A 19,878-nucleotide genomic window follows, 5' to 3' on the forward strand; every position below is an offset into this window, starting at 1 on the left:
TTCTAATTAAAATGGCAAAAGTTAAGGATAAAGAGACAATCTAGAAGGCAGCAAGAATGAAACAGCAAGCAACATAAAAGGAAAACCCCATAACGCTATCAGCTGATTCCTCAGAAGCAACTTTATAGACCAGAAGGGAGTGGCAGGAATTACTTAAAGTGCTACAACCTTTATCTATTATCTGGCAAAGTAATTGTTCAGAATTGAAGGAGAGACAAAGAGTTTCTCAGACAAGCAAGAAATGTTAAAGGGTCTTTAATGCAGAAAATAAATGGGCCATAATCAGAAATAAGAATATACAGGAAAGAAAAGAATCTTACTGGTAAAGGCAAATGTACAATAAACTTTGAATCAACCACTTATAAATATAATATGACAGTTAGAAGACAAAATAAAAAAATTAGCTATAACTACAATAAATAATCAGGTGATGCATGAAACAAAAAGATGTAAAACATGTCAAAATGTGATCTAAGAATGAATTGAATTTAAATGCTTATCAGCTAAAAATAGACTGTTAGAGATAGAGATGAATATATAAGAAATTGTAACCATAAACCAAAACATACAAAAATACATAAAAATAAAGAGAAAAGAATCCAATTAAAACATTAAATAAAATAAATAATCAAGAGATCAAGAGAATGAAGGAATAAAGAAGAATAAAGCAACCAAAAAAATGAACAAAATAGCATTAAACACCTATCAATAATTACTTTAAATGTAAATAGACTAAATGCTCCAATCAAAAGACATAGGGTGACAGAATGGATAAAAAACAAGACTCATCTGTATGCTGCCTACAAGAAACTCATGTTAGAGCAAAAGACACACACACACCTGAAAGTGGAGCAATAGAAAAAGATAGAAATAAAAAAAAGTTGGGGTAGCCAATACTCATAGGCAAAATAGACTTTAAAATAAAGAATGTAGAAAGAGACAAAGAAGAACATTACATAGCTTTAAAGGGATTAATCCAAGAAGAGGATATGACATTTGTAAATATCTATGCAACCAACATAGGAGCACTCAAGTATATAAAGCAAATATTAATGGATATAAAGGTAAAAATTAATAGTTGGATTAAAAATACAATAGTTGGATTTTAATACTGCTTAACTCAATGGATAGACCATCCAGAAAGAAAACTGATAAGGAAATAATGGCTTTAAATGCTACATTAGGTCAGTTTGACTTAATAGACATTTATAGAGCACTTCATCCAAAAACCGAAGATTACCCTATTTTTCAAGTGCACATGAAACATTTTCCAGGATAGAAACATATTAAGCCACAAAATAAGCCTCAGTACATTCAAGAAGATTGAAATTATTTCAAGCATATTTGACCACAATGGCATGAAACTAGAAATCAACTATAGGAAGAAAACTGGAAAAAATATAAATATGTGGAGATTAAACAGCAGGCTTCTAGACAACAAATGGATCAAAGAGGATATCCAACAGGAAATAAAAAACTACCTTGAGACAAATGAAAACACAATTTTACAAATTTATGGAATGCAGCAAAAGCACTTATTAGAGGGAAGTTCATAGCATTACAGGCTTCCCACAAGAAACAGGAAAAATCCCAAATAAACAATCTAAGTTTACACCTAAAGGGACTAGAAAAAAGAGGAGCAAACAAAACCCAAAGTAAGTAAAAGGAATGAATTAATAAAGTGGAAATAAGCAAAATAGAGAATAGAAAATATCCATGGGAATAAGAGCTGGTTCTTTGAAAGGATAAATAAGCCTGAAGCAAGACTCATGAGGGGAGGACGCGGGGGCTGGGGGGGGGGGGGGTGGTGGTGAGAGATCAACCAAAGGACTTATATGCATGCATATAAGCATAACCCATGAACACAGACAGTAAGGGGGGCGGGGCATGTGCTGGGGGGAGGGGGAGAATGAGCGGGGAGAGGTCAATGGGGAAAAAAGCATTCATATGTAATACTTTAAACAATAAAGAATTTTAAAAAATAATTGTAATAAAAAAATGATTTCACTGATATGTGGAATCTAATAAGAAACAGACTCATAGATACAGAGAACGGAGTGACAGCTGTCAGAGGGTGAGAAGTAGGGGACTGGGTGATTACCACAGGGGAAGGGCGGTGGGAGCAGGTAGAAGAAGGTAACGGGTGATAAATGGTGATGGAAGGAGACTAGACTTTGGGTGGTCTAGGCCTCGCGCTTTCCAGGGATTGTGCTGCTGCTGCCCTCTCTGATCCTATTTTTCACTAAACGATGAAGGGCTTGTCCTCTGGATTCTATAATGGGATTGGTAAGGAACACATGACAAATTCAGTGCTACATATTCATTCCTAAGCCTTGAATTTTTAACTTATTCTTTTTTAAAAAAAGTTCTTTATTGTTAAAAGTATCACATATGTCCCCCTTTCCCCCCCATTGATTCCCTCCAGCTTGCCCCCGACCCCCCAAATCCCAGACCTTCAGCACCCTATTGTCTGTGTCCATGAGTTATGTATATATGCATACAATGTCTTTGGTTGATTACCTCACACCCACTCACCCTTCCCCCAACTTTCCTCTGAGATTCTGCACTCTGTTCCCTGCCTCATGTCTCTGTATTATATCAAAGAAGTTGTGTCATTTCAGCTCCCTTAAACATAATCCCACACTGTTCTTCTTTTATGCAACCAAATGAGCAAACTATTAGTGCTTCCAAGTCTCTCACGCAAGCATGTTGAATCCAGAACCTTGAGTGGGTATACCTGTATCATTACATTTGTGACCTTCTCTCTTCGGACCACCGCCCTCAGAATATATTCACACATGTATTTCATGTCCTTCTGTCAATATTATTCAGCTTTGTAATCCCACTTTCTGGGCATTGGTCCCTGGAAAATAGCTTGAGATATAGATAATAACACCTTCCAGAATTACTCATAATTGAAGACACACAACAACTTAACAGGTAGCTCAAGTAATTCACATCTGACCTAATTCCACACCTGACACTGACATTAAATGTGTGTTTTTCTTAAAGGATTTTAAATTAGTGGGGCAAATGCATATGCTAAAATGTTAAATGAAAAAAAGATACTGTATGTGTGTGTATATGCATAATGTGATCACAATTCAAAATATGTGTGACAAAAGAGAAGCTTTTTAATTCCTGTAGCATCAAAACAGCCGATTAGTTCTGAATCTCTCCACATCTATTTCTAAAATCCATAGAAAGAAAGTAAGAGTAAACATCTAGAAACATTTTAATAAATGTTCCCAAGAAGGTATATACTAGAGCAGGGGTGGGGAGCATCTGGTCTGTGGGCTGTATAAGGCCTGTGAAATCATTTGGTCTGGCCCTGCCAAGGCATTAGGGTGAGTTTGACCAAATATAGCAGGCAAATTTTTAAGTTGATAATTTTGTATGGCATGAATGATGTTATAAATATCCAAATGGCCCTTGGCAGAGGAAAGGTTCCCCACCCCTGTACTAGAACATTCAGAACATCATTGTTTATAATAGTAAAAACTGGTACCAAACTCAACTTCTATCAACAGAATAGATTAATAATTGCAATGTATTCAATCAATGGAAATTTATAAAACAGTGGGAATGAATAAAATAGAGTTATAGCTGTGAGTGTAGTTGAAATGTAATATGGGCCCTCAAAAAAACCTATATTTTGGAAGAATACTGTATAATAGTTTTTATATAAATTTTAAAACATGCACACAATTTTGTATATTTTTGGAGTGCATTAAAAATTACATGGGAAATATAAACATCAAAGGAGAGGGAGGAGAATACGACTAGGAATAAGAATAGAGGTGGCTCTGTTGCATGTAAAAATATTTTATCTCTGTGATATCATAGAAAGATAATTGGTCTTTGTCTCCAGTCTCTGGCATGGAGCTCCTAAATCCCTAGTAGTTCCCTGAGTGACAGTTTTGACAGGAGTGTCTTTTATAAGAAGACTCTTGGCAGGTTCCTACCTAACTTCAGGATGGAGGCTGGTCATCAGAAAGACCAAACCTTGATCAGAAGCCTGGAACTATCAGCCCCACACCCCAGACTCCAGGGAGGTGAGATGGGTTGGAGATTGAATTAATAACCGATCATGCCTATGTGATGAAACCTCCATAAAACCCCTAACCAATGGGGTTTAGATAACTATGAGTTGGTGACCATATCTCATGTGCTGGGAGAGGGTCACACCCTGCTCCAGGGGGACAAACCTCCTGCATTTGTGACATTTCTAGACCCCTCCCCAAGTCCTTTCATCTGGCCGTTCCCACCTCTGTGTATCAGATAGCCTTTATCATCCTAGGTAAGAAAGAGCTAATATGCTAATTAGACTGAAGAGCAGAACAACCATCTGGACAAAACAACCATCTGGACAACCTTCTGGATGACCTTTCAGATGAAGCTTGGGGCTGTGAGAGCCGGCCAAGGCAGGCAGGGCTGCGAGGGCCGAGCCCCTTGCATGAATTTTGTGCATCGGGCCTCTAGTAAACTGATAAATCTTAAGGCCGTTCCTGAGTTGTGTGAGCCATTCTAGCAAATTATCAAACCCAAGGAGGGGAATGTCAGATTTATAGCCAGCTGGTCAGAAGTACAGATGGTTCAGGACTTGAGATTGGCATCTGAATTTGGGGCAGTTTGGTGAGACTGAGCCCTTTAACGCATGGGATCTGATGCTAACTCCTGGTAGATAGTGTCAGAATTGGATTTAATTGTAAGGACACCAACTGGTATCTGACAAAGCTGGAGAACTGGTTGGTATGGAAAACACCCACATAATTGACTTCAGAGGTGTTATGAGTAAAAGCAACCCTGAATCTCTTAAGCTAGCTAAGAATGGGATTTTGGCTATTTACCAGATTATTCTTTATACCTTTTATATGTTTGAAATATTTCTTCAAATGCTCTTTAAACAGTGTGGCTGGGGCATGGTATCGGATGTATGAAATAGTGCAGCATGGATTCAGAGGTGAGCAGAGTCCAGCAAGCTCACAGGTTTGTTGGCATGGAGAGGATCTGGGCTTTTACCCCAAGGCTAATGGGCAGTCATTCTGGGTTGGGGAGCAGTCTGGCATTTTGCAAAGCGCATTCTAAGCACCTTGTGAAGAATGAATTGAGGGGGCATACATGGAAGTTGGGAGACCACTTATGCATGGCCTTCCTCGGGGGAGATAATGGGACCATTATTCATATTTCAGCATCCAGTACAGGGTAGGGGACATAAAAGGCAGCCAGCAATGTGAATTACAGTATTATAACTGGAATTAATTCAGGGATAGTCATACAATCTTTTTTTTTTTTTTCTGACACTAGTGGCTATAAAATTGGTTATTCCAAGTACAATTTTCATTTATTTCCTTACACAACATCTTACTGTTTTGTTCGGTCTCAGGGCACATTTTAAAGTTCACATCTGACATTTGCCTTTCCCCTTTGTCTATTTGACCTACTAGCTCTCTATTTTCATTATAGCCTCCTACCACATCCAGATCGACCTTCAGAATGTCTCCCAATGCCTTGCCTCTTTCTGCTGCTCTGTGTGTTTCAGCTGCTGTCTTCTGAGACTGCTCCCTCCTTCTCTCTATGTATCCAGGTGCGTGAAGACCTTTACATTCTGGATCAGAACTAGCCTCTTGCAAACCATGACCAGCTTCATTCCTCAAAGATCGCCGCCTGGGTTTTCCGGATATTTCAAATATTGCTCCCAGCGGAGTAACCAGGAATTCTCAGCTTCCCCTCACTGCCCTGCCAGGCTGTCCTCACCCCACCTGCTCCTCCAGCCCAATTCACTACAGCCTCCTTCAGTCCTCCCTCCATTGCCATCATTGTCCCAGATCCAAACCTGACTCAGGTAGAAGTTCTACGAGCTGCTTCAGCCCTAGTAGCTCTTGTCTTTCACACCCCAGCTTCCACCCAATATGAAGTTGATGAAATAAGCAAAGTCCCACCTTTGGACTCTGGGACTGCTGGTTCCTGTACTGTCCACTGTACCCCTAGCAGGGCTACAATGTCCCACTGATGAGTACTTGGGTCTTATTCTAATCCCATATTTAGGATTGACCCCAGTTCCCCATAAGGCCTCATTTCTGAAGACCTAGCTATGGTTCTGGACTGTACAAGCCCCAATTTCTCTCTTTGCCCATGTTGTAGGCCTGAGGTTTCCTTAAATTTCCATTCTGAGTTCCCATTCTAGTAGCCAACCCATTTTCTGCATGTTCTCAATGAAGCCTGGAGCCCTTACGCTTTTTGCACCCACCCCTGTGGACTGTGGTCCCTTCAGTGAACCTGAGCTTCCAGATCCAGGGCTGTGCTGTTCTCAAGGAGAGAGAGATATGGGCTGCGCCATTCACTGTTGACCCACACTCTGTGACCCTCTCAGAGGCGCCGGTCAACCATTTGCCTGATGCCTGGACAGAGGTGCAGGGTCAGCATGGATGACGAAACCGTCTCCACCCTGGGAGCCGCCAGGTCCCTGCTCTTATTTGGAGCCTGACTTCCTGCAGTCTGTCCTTGTGGGCAAGTCTGATTCTAGGTGCCAGCCCCACCCAGCCGTGCCGAAGGATTGAAACATATAAGATGTTCAGAGTTCCTTTCTGTTGAGGGTGGTAGTCACAGGACCACTCAGAGGAAGTATAGGTTTTCTGTGTCTTTCTGTAATTAATTCACTTCCTTCTCTAAGGTGGATCCTGTTTTAGTTGGTAATTATTTGTTATTTTTTTAATCCACACCTGCACTTAATGCATCAGAGTTGGTTTTTCATCAATCATTTTAATTATTTCTCAGGGTTATAAAGGGCAATGCATGTGTTGAAAAATATTCTTGGAGTTAAGCTTGTAGTATTGCAAACTCAAAAATGGACAGGAAACATGGGAAATACGTAGTAAATGTTGAACAGTCTGAAAACCAACTGGTGAGTATTATTGCTCTACTTTAAAATTTTGCTTATGTGACAATCTTGTTTTCAGCATTTAAGAGCAATCTAATCTCTTTACTAATATGCAGTCAATGTCATAATTTTGCATTCTTCTCTGAAAAGAAGAGTAGCCGTATATTATATATTTGCCTCAACCTTTCATGCTATATTCTACTATATTATACTTTAGAAATTACTTTATATAGTTACTGATATAAAGCATTAGAAATTTTCTATGAACACATGATATGTGAATAAATCTATTTAACTTTCTATATTTATCCTCTTCATTCAACAACTTTGGTTTCGTTTTGAGATTGTTTTGTATGTATAATTTATAAATCTGTCAGAACTCAGATTTGTAGGTGTTTTGGAAATCCTGCTATTAATCCTGGATACTGTCTTTAGACCTAAGAAAGAAATCCTCTAAACATTCCTACTTTGTACAAAAGTGTAATCTTTTGTCTAGTTTAAAATGTCTTCCACCTGGAATCGAGCCCTCACTATATAGTTAAGTGCTTTTTATGTATCTGGTTATGTCTGAACCAATAATCTTTGATGGAAATGTGCTAAAAATTAAAATGGAAAGTTAAAATTCACTGCCTGAAGCATAAATGAAATGTTTTACCTTTGCAATTTGGAGCCGTGGCTCTCAGCCTGTATTCATCGCCTGCAATGTAAGCCAAAGAAGACAGTCCTGTTGCTCGGTGTTAGTGGACTAAAAGGATTCCCATAGGTGATTCCTGTCACCAGAAGAGAAGGGGCTTGTGTTCTTGAGTCATTGAACAAAGGCCCCACCTCAAGAAAGTTCTCTTTGTCTCTTATGAGCTTGAGATACTAAGATTGGGTCTTCAGGATGCTGGAACTTGCAAATGGGAAAAGAATCCATTTAGCCAAATATTCGTCATTTTTATAGTTTCTCTAGATAGCAACAAACTCGATGATCTTTACAGATATTTTCTTAAATTGTTTTTATAGCATGTATCTGGACAGCTGACTATTTCACTTTACTATGGACATTTAGAGCATAGCTATAAATATATTTTTCTCTGAAGACTAAATTTCATAATGAACTTTAAGGATTATTTGAAGATTATAAATCAAAAGAAAATAAATTTTGGTGTTTTGTTTTTCTGTTGGGATGTAGGAGATCATAAGTTAATCCTTATAAAATTACTGGGAAAACCTATAGAACTTTCTTTGGTAACTACTGCTAATGCACTTCAGTTGCTTCTGGCCATTATTAACTAAGGCTGAATATTGGATTAAACATTATTCCCAGTTCTCCAACTATTCCAATTTTGTATAGAAACTCTGCCTGTACTAAGACTCAGAGAAACCTAACACAGTAAAAATATTACTCAGAAGCCCAGCCTAGATCATAGGTTCTGCACCCTTCGTGTAGACACCACTTATCATCTTCCTTCTCTGAAAGGGATGGGATTCCAACAGGGCCAGAACATTCTGGAAAACAGGCCGGGTGAGTGAGTTTTACTTTGTTTTCAAAGTGTGTTAAAATATCATCAGCCTTTGGCAAATTGGGTAATAACTAACACAACAGAATCAGCACTTAGAACAATAGGCAAGGTTGTTATTAAAGGTAAGTCCAACTTTGCTCAAATTTACCTGGTGAACAATATGGACTTGGTTAAATCTTAATAAAGCATAGAGCTGTTTTCTTTATTTCCTTGATATAACATTTAGAAAAATCTAACCTAGCAATCGCTTTACTGCCGAGAGCATTTCGTCTTATCTATATTAAATAACAATGATTTATTTTTTGCATTGTTAATGACAGTTCCTAATAGACAAATGGCCACATACAATCCAGTTTGACAATTTTATGAAACTTACTGGTGGTTGGACTAGCTGTTTTATAGCTATCTAGTAATGTGTTATTAAATCAACATGATCAAAGACAACTAGTAGTCGTAACAGTAGGAATGAAAATATGAATACTAATACCAACAACAGCAATAGCTAACACTTACTGAGTGCATGCTCTCTGTCTGACTGCTCTAACCCTCCGGCAGTTATCTACTCATAGATCCTCACAGCAAATCTATGAGTGGGTATTTTAGTGTCCTCCCTTTGCAGACGAGCAAGGAGAGGTAAAGATGCCTTTGACTCACAGCTAGAAAGTGTTATTATTCCATCAGTTGAAGAGCCCCGGATGATTCCACATTATTTTTGAGATGTAACAAAACTTTTGATCAAGATCCATAAATTCCTGAACCTATTCCTCTCTCATTTTCACTTTATCTTGTTCTTCTGCTTCTTTTAGCACACCTCTTCCCCCAATGATTTCCCACTGAACTCACCCATGTTCAACCTGTATCACACCTTTTTCTCAACAACATTTTGCATTTATTGTATTATTTGTTAATGATGCACAAATCCGTTTTGTCTCCCTGTTATTTGAGCATATAAATTCCCAGAGTAGAGACCTTTGCTGTCATTGTTGAGGACTGTTTTTACCAACTGCTGTATGCCCAATGGGAAGCCAGCAAAGCCATATCACAAACTGGACAAATGGTTTGTCTTCTCTGCCCCTGTCCTGGGCTTGCGAGTTCCATTGTGTAGATCATGGCATGGATCATGCAAAGTCTCTTTGTAGGATAATTTTTATTAGTGTAGTGTAGCATAGAATACATTATACTAATCTATTATCATACTTTAGTAAAACAATATATGATATGTAGTATAGCGGAATGAAAAGTACTCTGACCTTAACACTGGGAGGTATGGACCACACTGCTTGCTATTATGTTTATTATGGAATAATAATGATAATAATAATAACAATAATAAATTCAACTCTTTTTGCTTCAAAATCTCATTACCAAAATGACCATTAACAAGTTTTACCTGATAAGCTGCAAGCAGTTCTTTTTTTTTCTTTTTCAGCTCTAACATTCTATTCCTTGTATGAAGAGAAGCTTCCTCATATATGCTCCACCTACAGTAACTTGCAACATGAGGGTATTTAATACATGCTTGTAAAATGATGGAGAAGATGAGATGATACACATTTCTGATCTGGAACATCAGTCGCTTACAAAAATTGGTTAAAATGTGTTGTTTAATAATCTGTCTAGATTTTTTTATTTTCATAGAATAATAAGAAAATATTTATTCATTTCAGAAGTCTTTATTCCTCTTAAAAGTCACACTATTGTTTATTTTTAACAGAGTTTAATTTGATAAATGTATCACCATATCTTCCTACTCACTTATGCTTTATCTCCACAGCCAATCACGTGTTCAAATGACCAAGAGGTTCACGGCTCTGCATGCTGGCGCCCACTTTCACGTGACATAACCTGTGATATCTCTTCCAACTCAACTGGGGTCTGCGTGGGCCCAGGAGTCCTTGGACATTCAGGATACCCACAAACAGAATCATCCCATACCCAGGTAGTGTTGTATGTGTTGCAGCTTTTACCCAGGTTGGGATGTGCTCTATACAGGGATGTATTTGTTCTTTTCTTTCCCAGGAAAAGTATTCAATCATTTAATTCACACACATTCATGGTAAGCCTTTGCTGTATTAGCTGTTAAAGTTATAAGTCATTGCGAGGCAGATCATAAGAAGGAAAATACTTTGTAGTCTCTGTTTTCAAAGGGCCAAAGTCCTAGTTGGGGACTGAGGTATTCACATATATAGAGAACATATGTGAAATTCAAAGGACTAAATATAAAGTACAAATGCGGGGTTGGGGAGGGGCAGAGGAGCGCATATGTTGGCAATGTGCAGCTTAATTCTCTAATTAGACTCTGGTGGGAGATTGGGTCATAGTTAAAGCCTCAAGGGTCCTACTCTATTGGTGAGCACTCACTTTTCTTACATTGTTCCAGCTTCTGAAGAATGTTGGTGGCACTTTCTTTTTGTCTCTTGTTTCTGACCTCTGGTGCGTATGACCTTGATATAGAAACCTGGCTCTGTTCTGCAGGTTTTTTTCCACTGGCTTTGGAGACTGGACTCAGCTCCCCTTCGTTTGTGACCCTATTGGTCGGCTGAATGAACTTTACCTCAGGACTGTACCTCTCAATCTTTAGCCCTAGTCTTGACCTTGACTATACATTGCTTATTCTGCTTGGAAGTTTGGCTGGGTTCCCCTGACTCTAGAATTCCTACCCTCTGTTGCTTAATCTTGCTGTAGATGGTCAGTAGAAAGAGTCTGAGTCTTGTTTTTTGATTCTGGATTAAAATTATAATCTGCTTATACTGTTGCTGGGGCAATAGAAAAGAATGAATGAGCTCCCCAGGGCAGAGTTAGGAAATCTTTCTTCTCGTTTGTGGAGATAAAGAAATCCATAGCATCGTAGAATTGACAGACATGAGGTAACATCTGATCTGGTAGTTCTTAACCCTTGCTGCATATTAGAATTAGGGGTTGTTTATGAAGTACCAATGGCTGAGCCCCACCCCAGACCAATTAAGTCAGAAACTTTGGGGGTGGGGTCCGTGCATCAATATTTTTTAAATGCAACCAGTGACGAGAATAACTGACCTAGTCCCATTCTAACATCTTTAAAAATCAGGGACCATATGGCTTATGAAATCGAAGAGATTTGCCAGAATTCACCTAACTTGTGATGAAATGACTAAAACAGGAGAATTTAGGTATCCTGTTCTCTGGTTACATTCACTTTATTTTAAGAAGCCGCTCTTTTTCAGTTTCTTTTAAAGGAAGGATTAGACTCCATTAAAGTGCCTTTGGTCAAGGTAAAGAAAGTATTTTTTCTAGGGCTAACTTGAACTTAGTGGTCCTCATTGCCCTGGCCTTGGTGACCCATGCCTTCATTGTACTCCTGCTGCCTTGGGCTGCCACTCTTTGCACGAAACCCAAGAAATGCTGGGGCCCATATTTTGTAACACTTAATGTCTACTCTAGTCTGTCTATAAGGCATGAGTGTTATATTCCACTTCTTGAAGGTTATACTCTCATCCAGGTAACAATATATAATAAGCACTTTAGACAATTGAAAATTTACATACCTGACACTATGCCAGGCACTTTATAAACACTTATTTTTATCTTATATTTCTTATTAGCTAGGCATCGTTATCATTATAAGGAAACTGATGCTTAGAAAGATAAAATTGCCAAATACTACACAGCTAATAAGTGGCAGAACCAAAATTCAACCCCTAAATTTTCTTGATTCCAAAGCTCTTGATCTTAATCCATATGCTACTCTGCATCCAAAATAAAAGTATTTTTGAAAACTAGTGAGATAGATATTTTTAGCCCTATATTTTAAGATAAGAAGATTTGAGGCTCAGAGAAGATAAGAAATTGTATAAGATGTCATAACTGAAATTTTAACACATCTCTCCAATTAAAAAGATTGCTCTCTTCCACTTTGCTTTGTTGACTAAGACTATTAACAATAAATATTTGCAAAAACACTGTAGAATTAATGAAGCATTCATTTTTGTTAATTCTTAAGGTAATCCTAGAAGTCACAAGCAATTTTATCACCAATTCATAAATGAAAAAGTAGGGACTCAGAGAAGTTAAACAATTTGCATAGGCAGAATGTAGATTTCAATACAGTGTTTCTAATCTCAAATCTCAGTGTTTTTTTTTTCTTTTTTCTTTTAAACCATACTAGTAAATAACTTCATCTGTGATCAGGATTAGTGAGAAGTTAAGTAGGGTTAAAATGCAGATCACTGGAATGCTTCTATGGGGCTCTTTCCTTTTTTAAAAAAAGTTTTATTTATTTATTTCAGAGATGAAGGGGAAGAGGGAGAAACAGAAACATCAATGATGAGAAAGAATCATTGATCAGGTGCCTCCTGCACGCCTCACACTAGGGATCGAGCCTGCAACCCAGGCATTTGCCCTGATCTGGAATCATAAGTTCACGCTCAACCACTGAGCCACGCCCAGGCGAGGGTGCTCTTTCCTTTGTGCACTTGCAGTCAGTAAGCCTGGGAAGGAGCCAGTGCACTCAGGTGGGTTCTCTAGGTCCCTCTGGTCATATTATGTCCTGAGCAGCTACCTCCATGCCAGATGATGGGAAGTTATAAAGGGCTATTATTAGGATTTGATTCATCAACAGGCTATGAATACTATTACTTTAAAAATTAGTAATATGCCAAGAACAATTATGAAAAAAAAAAAACCCTCATAGTGTATCATTCCTCTCCTGATAACACAATCATTGATCAATACTCAGGCATTGTTGCAAAAATAGGCGCCTGAGGAGATCATGCTGCCTCTGGGTGGTGAAGTCAACAATAGTAGGCGATATGCAGCAGATAAAGTTACTGGGCTTAGTAATAGATTGGGAAGTTTCAAGGATGAACTCTCAGTTCCAGCTTTGGGAACTGAATGTAATAGATGGTGATGCCATTTAATAAAATGTGGGAGCTGGCCAGGGTTCACTGGGAAGATCATGACTTTGAGTTTGGATACAGTGACTTTGAGGTACCTTTGAGATCCGAGATGTGATGTCATGCAAGCATTTGAAGGTTGGAGAGGAGAGCTGGGCTGGACATAAACTTGAAAGTCACTCTGAAATAAGTGGTAATTAAAATAATAGTTATGAATGAGAAAGATGAGAAAGAAAGCTCAGTAACCAAATCTTGCCCACCACTATTTTGTAAATCTAGTGTTATTGGGATACAGTCATGCCTACTTGTTTTCTTCCTGTCATGATAGTGGCAGACTGGAGTAGTGGCGGCAGAAACTGTATGGCTCACAAAGTTGAATATAGTTACTATCTGGCCCTTTACCGATAAAGTTTGTTGATCCCAGGAATGTCAACAATACAGCCCCAAAGTGGATAGTGAGCCTTCAAAAGAAACCAAGAAGATTCTAGGGCAGTGGTTCTCAACCTTCTGGCCCTTTAAATACAATTCCTCATGAAATTATTTTCGTTGCTACTTCATAACTGTAATGTTGCTACTGTTTTGAATCGTAATGTAAATATCTGATATGCAGGATGGTCTTAGGCGACCCCTGTGAAAGGGTCGTTCGACCGCCAAAGGGGTCGCGACCCACAGGTTGAGAACCGCTGTTCTAGGGGTTTAGTAGGAAATCAATGAGAATGGAATATCACAGAAGCAAAGGAAAGAGATTATTCAATAAAGAGAAAGAGGAATGGCCTCCAGTGGCAAATGCTACTGAGGGCTTAAGTAAGAGAAGAGCTAAACTAGGTTACTTCTATTTTAATGAATGGATGTCCCTGATGACTTTATTAAGAGGTATTTCATGGCATGACAGAAGCAGGAGCCAGACTGATTTGGATTGAAGAGTGTGCAGACGGAGACATTGCATTAGACAACTGTCAGGAAATTTCATTTTCCAAAGAAAGAGGATTTGGAATCAAATGATGCATATTTTGTTTGTTTAAGATGGGGAGAGATTTGAGTGTGTTTAAATCTTAAAAAGAAGAATCCAGTGAAGAGGAAAGTGGTGAAGTATTCAGTGCAATAGAAAGGGGAAATCAAAGGAAAAGAAAGTGCAGAGGGGATGGGACGGAAGGACAGATGGGCAGATCCGTCTCAGGCAGAAGGAGGGTTGCTCCTCTTGTGTAAACCAGGGAAGAAAGAGAGGTGGAGCCAGGCATGTTTCGGTTTTCAGGTTTGGGACCTAGAGGGGGTTTGAAAGACTTTCAGTTTGAGGCGCTGGATAGGTAGTTCAGTTGGTTAGAGCATTGTCCCAGCATGTTAAGGTTGTGGGTTTGACCTCCGGTCAGTGCACATGACAAGGAGCAATCAATGAATTCATAAATAAGTATAACAACAAATTGATGTTTCTCTCTCTGTTTCCCTTCCTCTTTCTAAAATTAATCAATTAAAAAAAGTTTTCATTTGATGGTTTCAAGTTTCCTAGTGAAGCAGGAAGGATGTGAAGTCATTTGATGATGAGAATGGGAAGGGACAATGTTGATAACCAGAACAGTGAGCTGAGGTGTTTCCCTGGGGTCGTGTTTTGTGACACCAAAGAATGAGCTCCATGGACCAGAAGATTTAAGCCAAAGTGTGGAAAATGTATTACAAGCAGATTCAGACTCCCCTCACGGGGGTGGGGAGCAATAATGGGCTGCCCTCCTCACGCCTTGTAGTCCAGGAGTATATATTTGCTACAAGCCTGCTCTATGTCTATCTCTGTTAATTCCCTCAATTGTTCTTGCCCAGCAATGGACCTGAACTTTCTCTGTTTCTGTGTGCCAGTTCACTTTACTGTTGCAGGCCCTCCCTTGGTTTCCCATGCCTCCCTCTTTCAGTCCAAAAACATTTTATTATTTCTGCTTGGCTGGGTTCTGTGATTAGGCTGCTCAAACTGCCATGTCTGCCCCTGCCTATGTTCCACCTGCTTTGTTTTCCACTGGACCCCTGCCCTATCTGCCTGCATTTCAAGTGAACCCTCTCAATGTGTGTGTGAAGGCTGGTGGGTGGAGGTTACAAGTTTGAGGAGAAAGAAGAAGATTGAGAAATATAATCGGAGAATTATAATAGGATGGCAGAGAAGTATGGAAATTCCACTCAAGAATGGTGATCACACATTTATCCTGACTCTGCTCAGCCCAGGGGCTTGACTTTCCCCAACAGTGTGGCTGCTCACAGTGGGCAGGTGCAGAGAAAGCAGAATGCCACGTGCTTGCCAGCTGGAAGGAATGAAAAGAAGAAACTGTGGGAGGTTTGGGCGAATTAGTGTTATTGAAATCATGGAACATAGAACAAAAGGTGGACAAGGAGGGATATGAGTGAAGCAAGAGCTGCTGGGCTGAAGATTTTAAAAAAAATCTTTATTGTTGAAGGTATTACATATGTCCCCTTTGATCTCCCATTGACCTCTATAGCCCACCCCGCCATTCACCCCTTGCCCCAGGCCTCCACCACTGTATTGTCTGTGTCAAAGGGTTATGCATATGTGCATACAAATCCTTTGGTTAATCTCTTCCTGCCCACCCTGGGCTGAAGATTTTAATAAAAGTAAAGAAAGGCTATTATACTAATAATTGAACTAACAAGATGGAAGGAGAGGAGATGGTGGTTAGAAAACTGGATTCTTAAGGAAGTGATTTGGAAGTGGAGCAGTTGGGGTAATGACAATGTCCAGTGGAGGATCAGGTGTATGACAGAGAATTTATTAAAATGCCATTCTGCTTACATGAAAAGATGAAGAACCCCCTACCCATCATTGGAAAATAGAATAAGAGAAGATGAGATATTGGCAGATCTTGATTTCTTCCAAAGTTAGAGATTGCATGCAATTAATTCCACCTGGATTAAAACTTGGATTTTAAGCCTAAATATCTGCAGAGATTATAGGGATTCAAATGATGTTAATGCACTAAGTTGTACACAAAACAAAAGGGATGATAAATCGAAAGACTTTTTGTTTTTCATTACTAATATTTTTATTGACACTCTTAGGTGAAAAGAAATTGCTGCTGTAATTGGACTCTGTGGAACATCTTTTTGGCTTGTCTCTTAGCCTGTGTGATAACAACAGCAATTGGAGTACTCATAATATGCCTGGTGAATAACAGAGGAAATGACAACTCTTCCATTGTTATCAAGATATCCCCAGACGATGGGGAGCCTGTAACTGCTATTCATGGAAAAACCTCTGCTGCTCCTCAACCTACAGTGACCACCACGTCGTCAACTGAACCTACAACTGTAGCCACTTCGAAAGACTCTACAACCATTCCAACGTCTACTGAAACTACAGCCACAATAGCCGCAACCACCACTTCAACTGCACCTACAACCTCCGCACGTTCAACTGAACTTACTGTCACAACAGCCATCACTACTACTCCAAATAAAACCAGAGATGCCCTCAGTTAAGTGGAATCTACAACAGTTGCAATTGTAACATAAAACTTTTTAAATATATATTTTTTTATTGATTTCAGAGAGGAAGGGAGAGGGAGAGAGAGATAGAAACATCAATAATGAGAGGGAATCATTGATCAGCTGCCTCCTGCATGCCCCCTACTGGGGATTGAGTCCGCAAACCAGGTATGTGCCCTTGACCGGAATTGAATCTGGGACCCTTCAGTCTGCAGGCTGACACTCTATCCACTGAGCCAAACCAGCTAGGGCTGTAACATAAAATTTTGAAAAAACTTTATCTCAGTGGACAACTAAAACAATCACCACTTCCACCATCTCTTTTAATGTACAACTATATTTACTTCAGTTGAATCTACAACCACTACCACATCCATTCAATCTACAACGACTGTAATTTCTACTTAGCCTACAATAACAGTAGTCATCAGTCTCCTTCTTCAACCTGTAACATACAACTACAAATGCCATATCATCACTTTACCTAATAGAACTACCATCAGGCATCAAAATGTTCTCTTCTGTGGCGAGTTAACCTTTAGTTATCTCTAAAGATTAACCTACAACTATCTTTTTCTACTAGCTCTTCCCTCAAACTGTAGCTACCTCTTCTGCAATAGCTGAGTCAATATTTACTGCTATTTATATTCTTTCAGTGGCTACCATGTTGCCACTTGAAGACATCCTGGTAGCTACATTATTCACAAGAATTTAGACAGTGAATAATGGAATAATTACTTCAATCTTCACTAAATCAACACTGAGGACTTCTAAATGTATTAAAACTGTTTTTAAAGAACTGAACATAGATTCTTTAAGCTATAAAGAATCTTCTGATGGTGCTGTCATTCAAAATAACATAATTTCATATAGAAAAAGTAACCCAATTTGTTTATTTAAGAAATATTAAAGAAGTTTTATAAAAAAAACCTTATGATAAAATTAGCCGTTTAGATTGTAATATGTATTATTTTCAGTTCAGAATGTTGCATTCCTCTGTACACAAATTAAATGCATAATAAACAGAAATTTTGAATAGGTACGATTTAAACAAATTTATGTAGAGGAAATTCTAGAATTTATTATAATTCTTTCTTTTATGGTAAAGTTATATTTCTTCAATGTCTCCTTAGATTGCAAATACCTTTTAAACAATCATATTCTATTTACATTAATATTGAAAGTATATGTGAATCTCTTTTTAAAAAATACATAATTTTCTGCAATCTTGTAGGTCAATCAACTAAACAAAATAAAAGACATCTCTTCAGTTTTAGCTATGTACTACAGACAGAAGACACAGCCCCACCAGTGTGGCTAAGCATCAACTTATGAACCAGGAGGTCACAGTTTGATTCCCGGTTGGGGCACATGCCTGCGTTGCAGGCTCGATCCTCAGTAGGGGGCATGTAGGAGGCAGCTGATCAATGATTCTCTCTCATCATTGATGTTTCTATCTCTCTCTCATTCTCCCTTCCTCTCCGAAATCAATAAAAATTCATGTTTTAAAAGAGACAGAAAAAAATAGCAACACAAACCAAGCAGTTAATTAATTTAGACTTAATTTTTGAATTCTTAATAATTCCAGCAGATTTAAATTACAATTAATGATATCCCAGATTTACCAAACCAGAATCTTTAGATTGGAACTAATAATCTATAATTTTTAAAACTTCATAGATGCTTGTACTGTCCAGGCAGGTTTGAGAATCACTGATTCAACAATCATAGTCTAAAAATGATAATATAGTGATATAAGTTCTAATTAAAAATATTTAAAATCAGAATCTCGTTCTAGGTATGCAAGAAAAAGAATTACAAACCAACCATGTACAAAATAAATCTACTTAACTAAGTACATATATGATCAAGGCAGGAATGTTTCATCAAATAATAAAATATTTCCAAGAAAAACTTTAAAATTAAAGCTTCTGCACAAATTTTAAATCATTTAAAATCTCTGAAAGTTGAACCTAAAAGGCTACTCATTGTTAATTTTAACTAGCTGAGTTATTTTAATCATATGTATTTAGAAGTGGTGACATTTTAGTACATACGTTGTTAATTTAGATTTCTTGTAATGCAAATTGACCTTCACTTCCCTCCTTGCTGTTTTGGTTAGGAATATTTTATGAGATGTTTAAAACATCACTGATTAGACCATTAAATTTCTGATTTTGAGTTATCATTTTCCAATTCTTTCAGAGATCTATTAATCATCAGAATGATAAATGATCTGAAGTTTACTCATACTTGTAAATAAATACATATACAGCTTATTTTATAAAGATTAAGATTTCCTCAGCCTGTAACAAAAATGGTCTTTAAAAATATACATTGAACAAATGAGTAAATGGTAGCTGATTTGTATTATGTAAGATCCATGACAATAGACCTTCTGTATTACCTATTATTGTATCCACCTGGCATATAGTAGACCTCAATAAAATTTTATTTCAAATGTTTATATTTGAAAGATAATTTTTAAGGCATGATTCTGCAAGAAAAGAACATTTAACTCTTAAATGTTAGTATTAATAAAACACTTTAGCCAATTTTTGTTTAAGTTGAATCATTTCAATTCTTTTAATTTTTTATAAGACTTATTTTCCACCCTTTAGTAATGTACTTGATTATTTTCTGAATGCTCACAGTTTCCATAAATCTGGAGTTCATAAATTCTCTTAGTTCCTAGTGAAGACTTCAGGTCGCTGTTGATCATTGGAAGAGGAGCATCAGTGGTGGCAGGTGGGGAAAACAACACTAATTTTTAATAAATAAAAGGATAATATGCTAATTAGACCAGAGGTCCTTCTGGACGACCTTCAGGACGAAGCCAGGGCTGCGAGGGCCACGGCAAGCCACCGTGGCTGTGATGGCTGAGCCCCTTGCACGAATTTCATGCATCAGGCCTCTAATTTTCAATAAAATCTTAGCAGTTCCTCCCTAGAGGGCAGATGTAGTTCCTGGCCTAACCATCCTTCTGGAATGTTCTCTCACTCTTCCTGCTGAAACTTTATACACCTTACTTGCTCTCTCTATTTCTTGTTTCTTTGTCACTTATTTTCAGATCTCAGCATTTGCTACTTTGAAACTTTAGAATGTATTTTCCCTTCCTAACAATATCATAAAAAATTTAAAACTT

The 19,878-nt window shown here is 38.1% G+C and overlaps 1 protein-coding gene across 1 annotated transcript; it reads left to right on the forward strand.

Annotated features, from left to right (window-relative positions):
• Positions 1-6,646: 6,646 nt before the first annotated feature.
• Positions 6,647-18,110, forward strand: DYNAP (dynactin associated protein). The gene is made up of 3 exons (XM_059707582.1): positions 6,647-6,904; positions 10,160-10,324; positions 16,308-18,110. Exons 1-3 carry the CDS (start codon positions 6,848-6,850, stop codon positions 16,725-16,727), a joined length of 642 nt encoding a protein of 213 aa, XP_059563565.1. The 5' UTR covers positions 6,647-6,847; the 3' UTR covers positions 16,728-18,110.
• The last annotated feature ends 1,768 nt before the right edge of the window (positions 18,111-19,878 follow it).

This window comes from Myotis daubentonii, chromosome 8, assembly GCF_963259705.1.
Source record: "Myotis daubentonii chromosome 8, mMyoDau2.1, whole genome shotgun sequence".
NCBI lineage: Eukaryota > Metazoa > Chordata > Mammalia > Chiroptera > Vespertilionidae > Myotis > Myotis daubentonii.

What these genes read in the sequence shown, in the direction of transcription:
- DYNAP (XM_059707582.1), top strand. Translation starts at nt 6,848, where the DNA reads ATGGACAGGAAACATGGGAAATACGTAGTAAATGTTGAACAGTCTGAA. An exon ending in AACAGTCTGAAAACCAACTG is followed by an intron (nt 6,905 to 10,159) that starts GTGAGTATTATT and finishes TTATCTCCACAG; the next exon opens with CCAATCACGTGTTCAAATGA. An exon ending in CAGAATCATCCCATACCCAG is followed by an intron (nt 10,325 to 16,307) that starts GTAGTGTTGTAT and finishes TGACACTCTTAG; the next exon opens with GTGAAAAGAAATTGCTGCTG.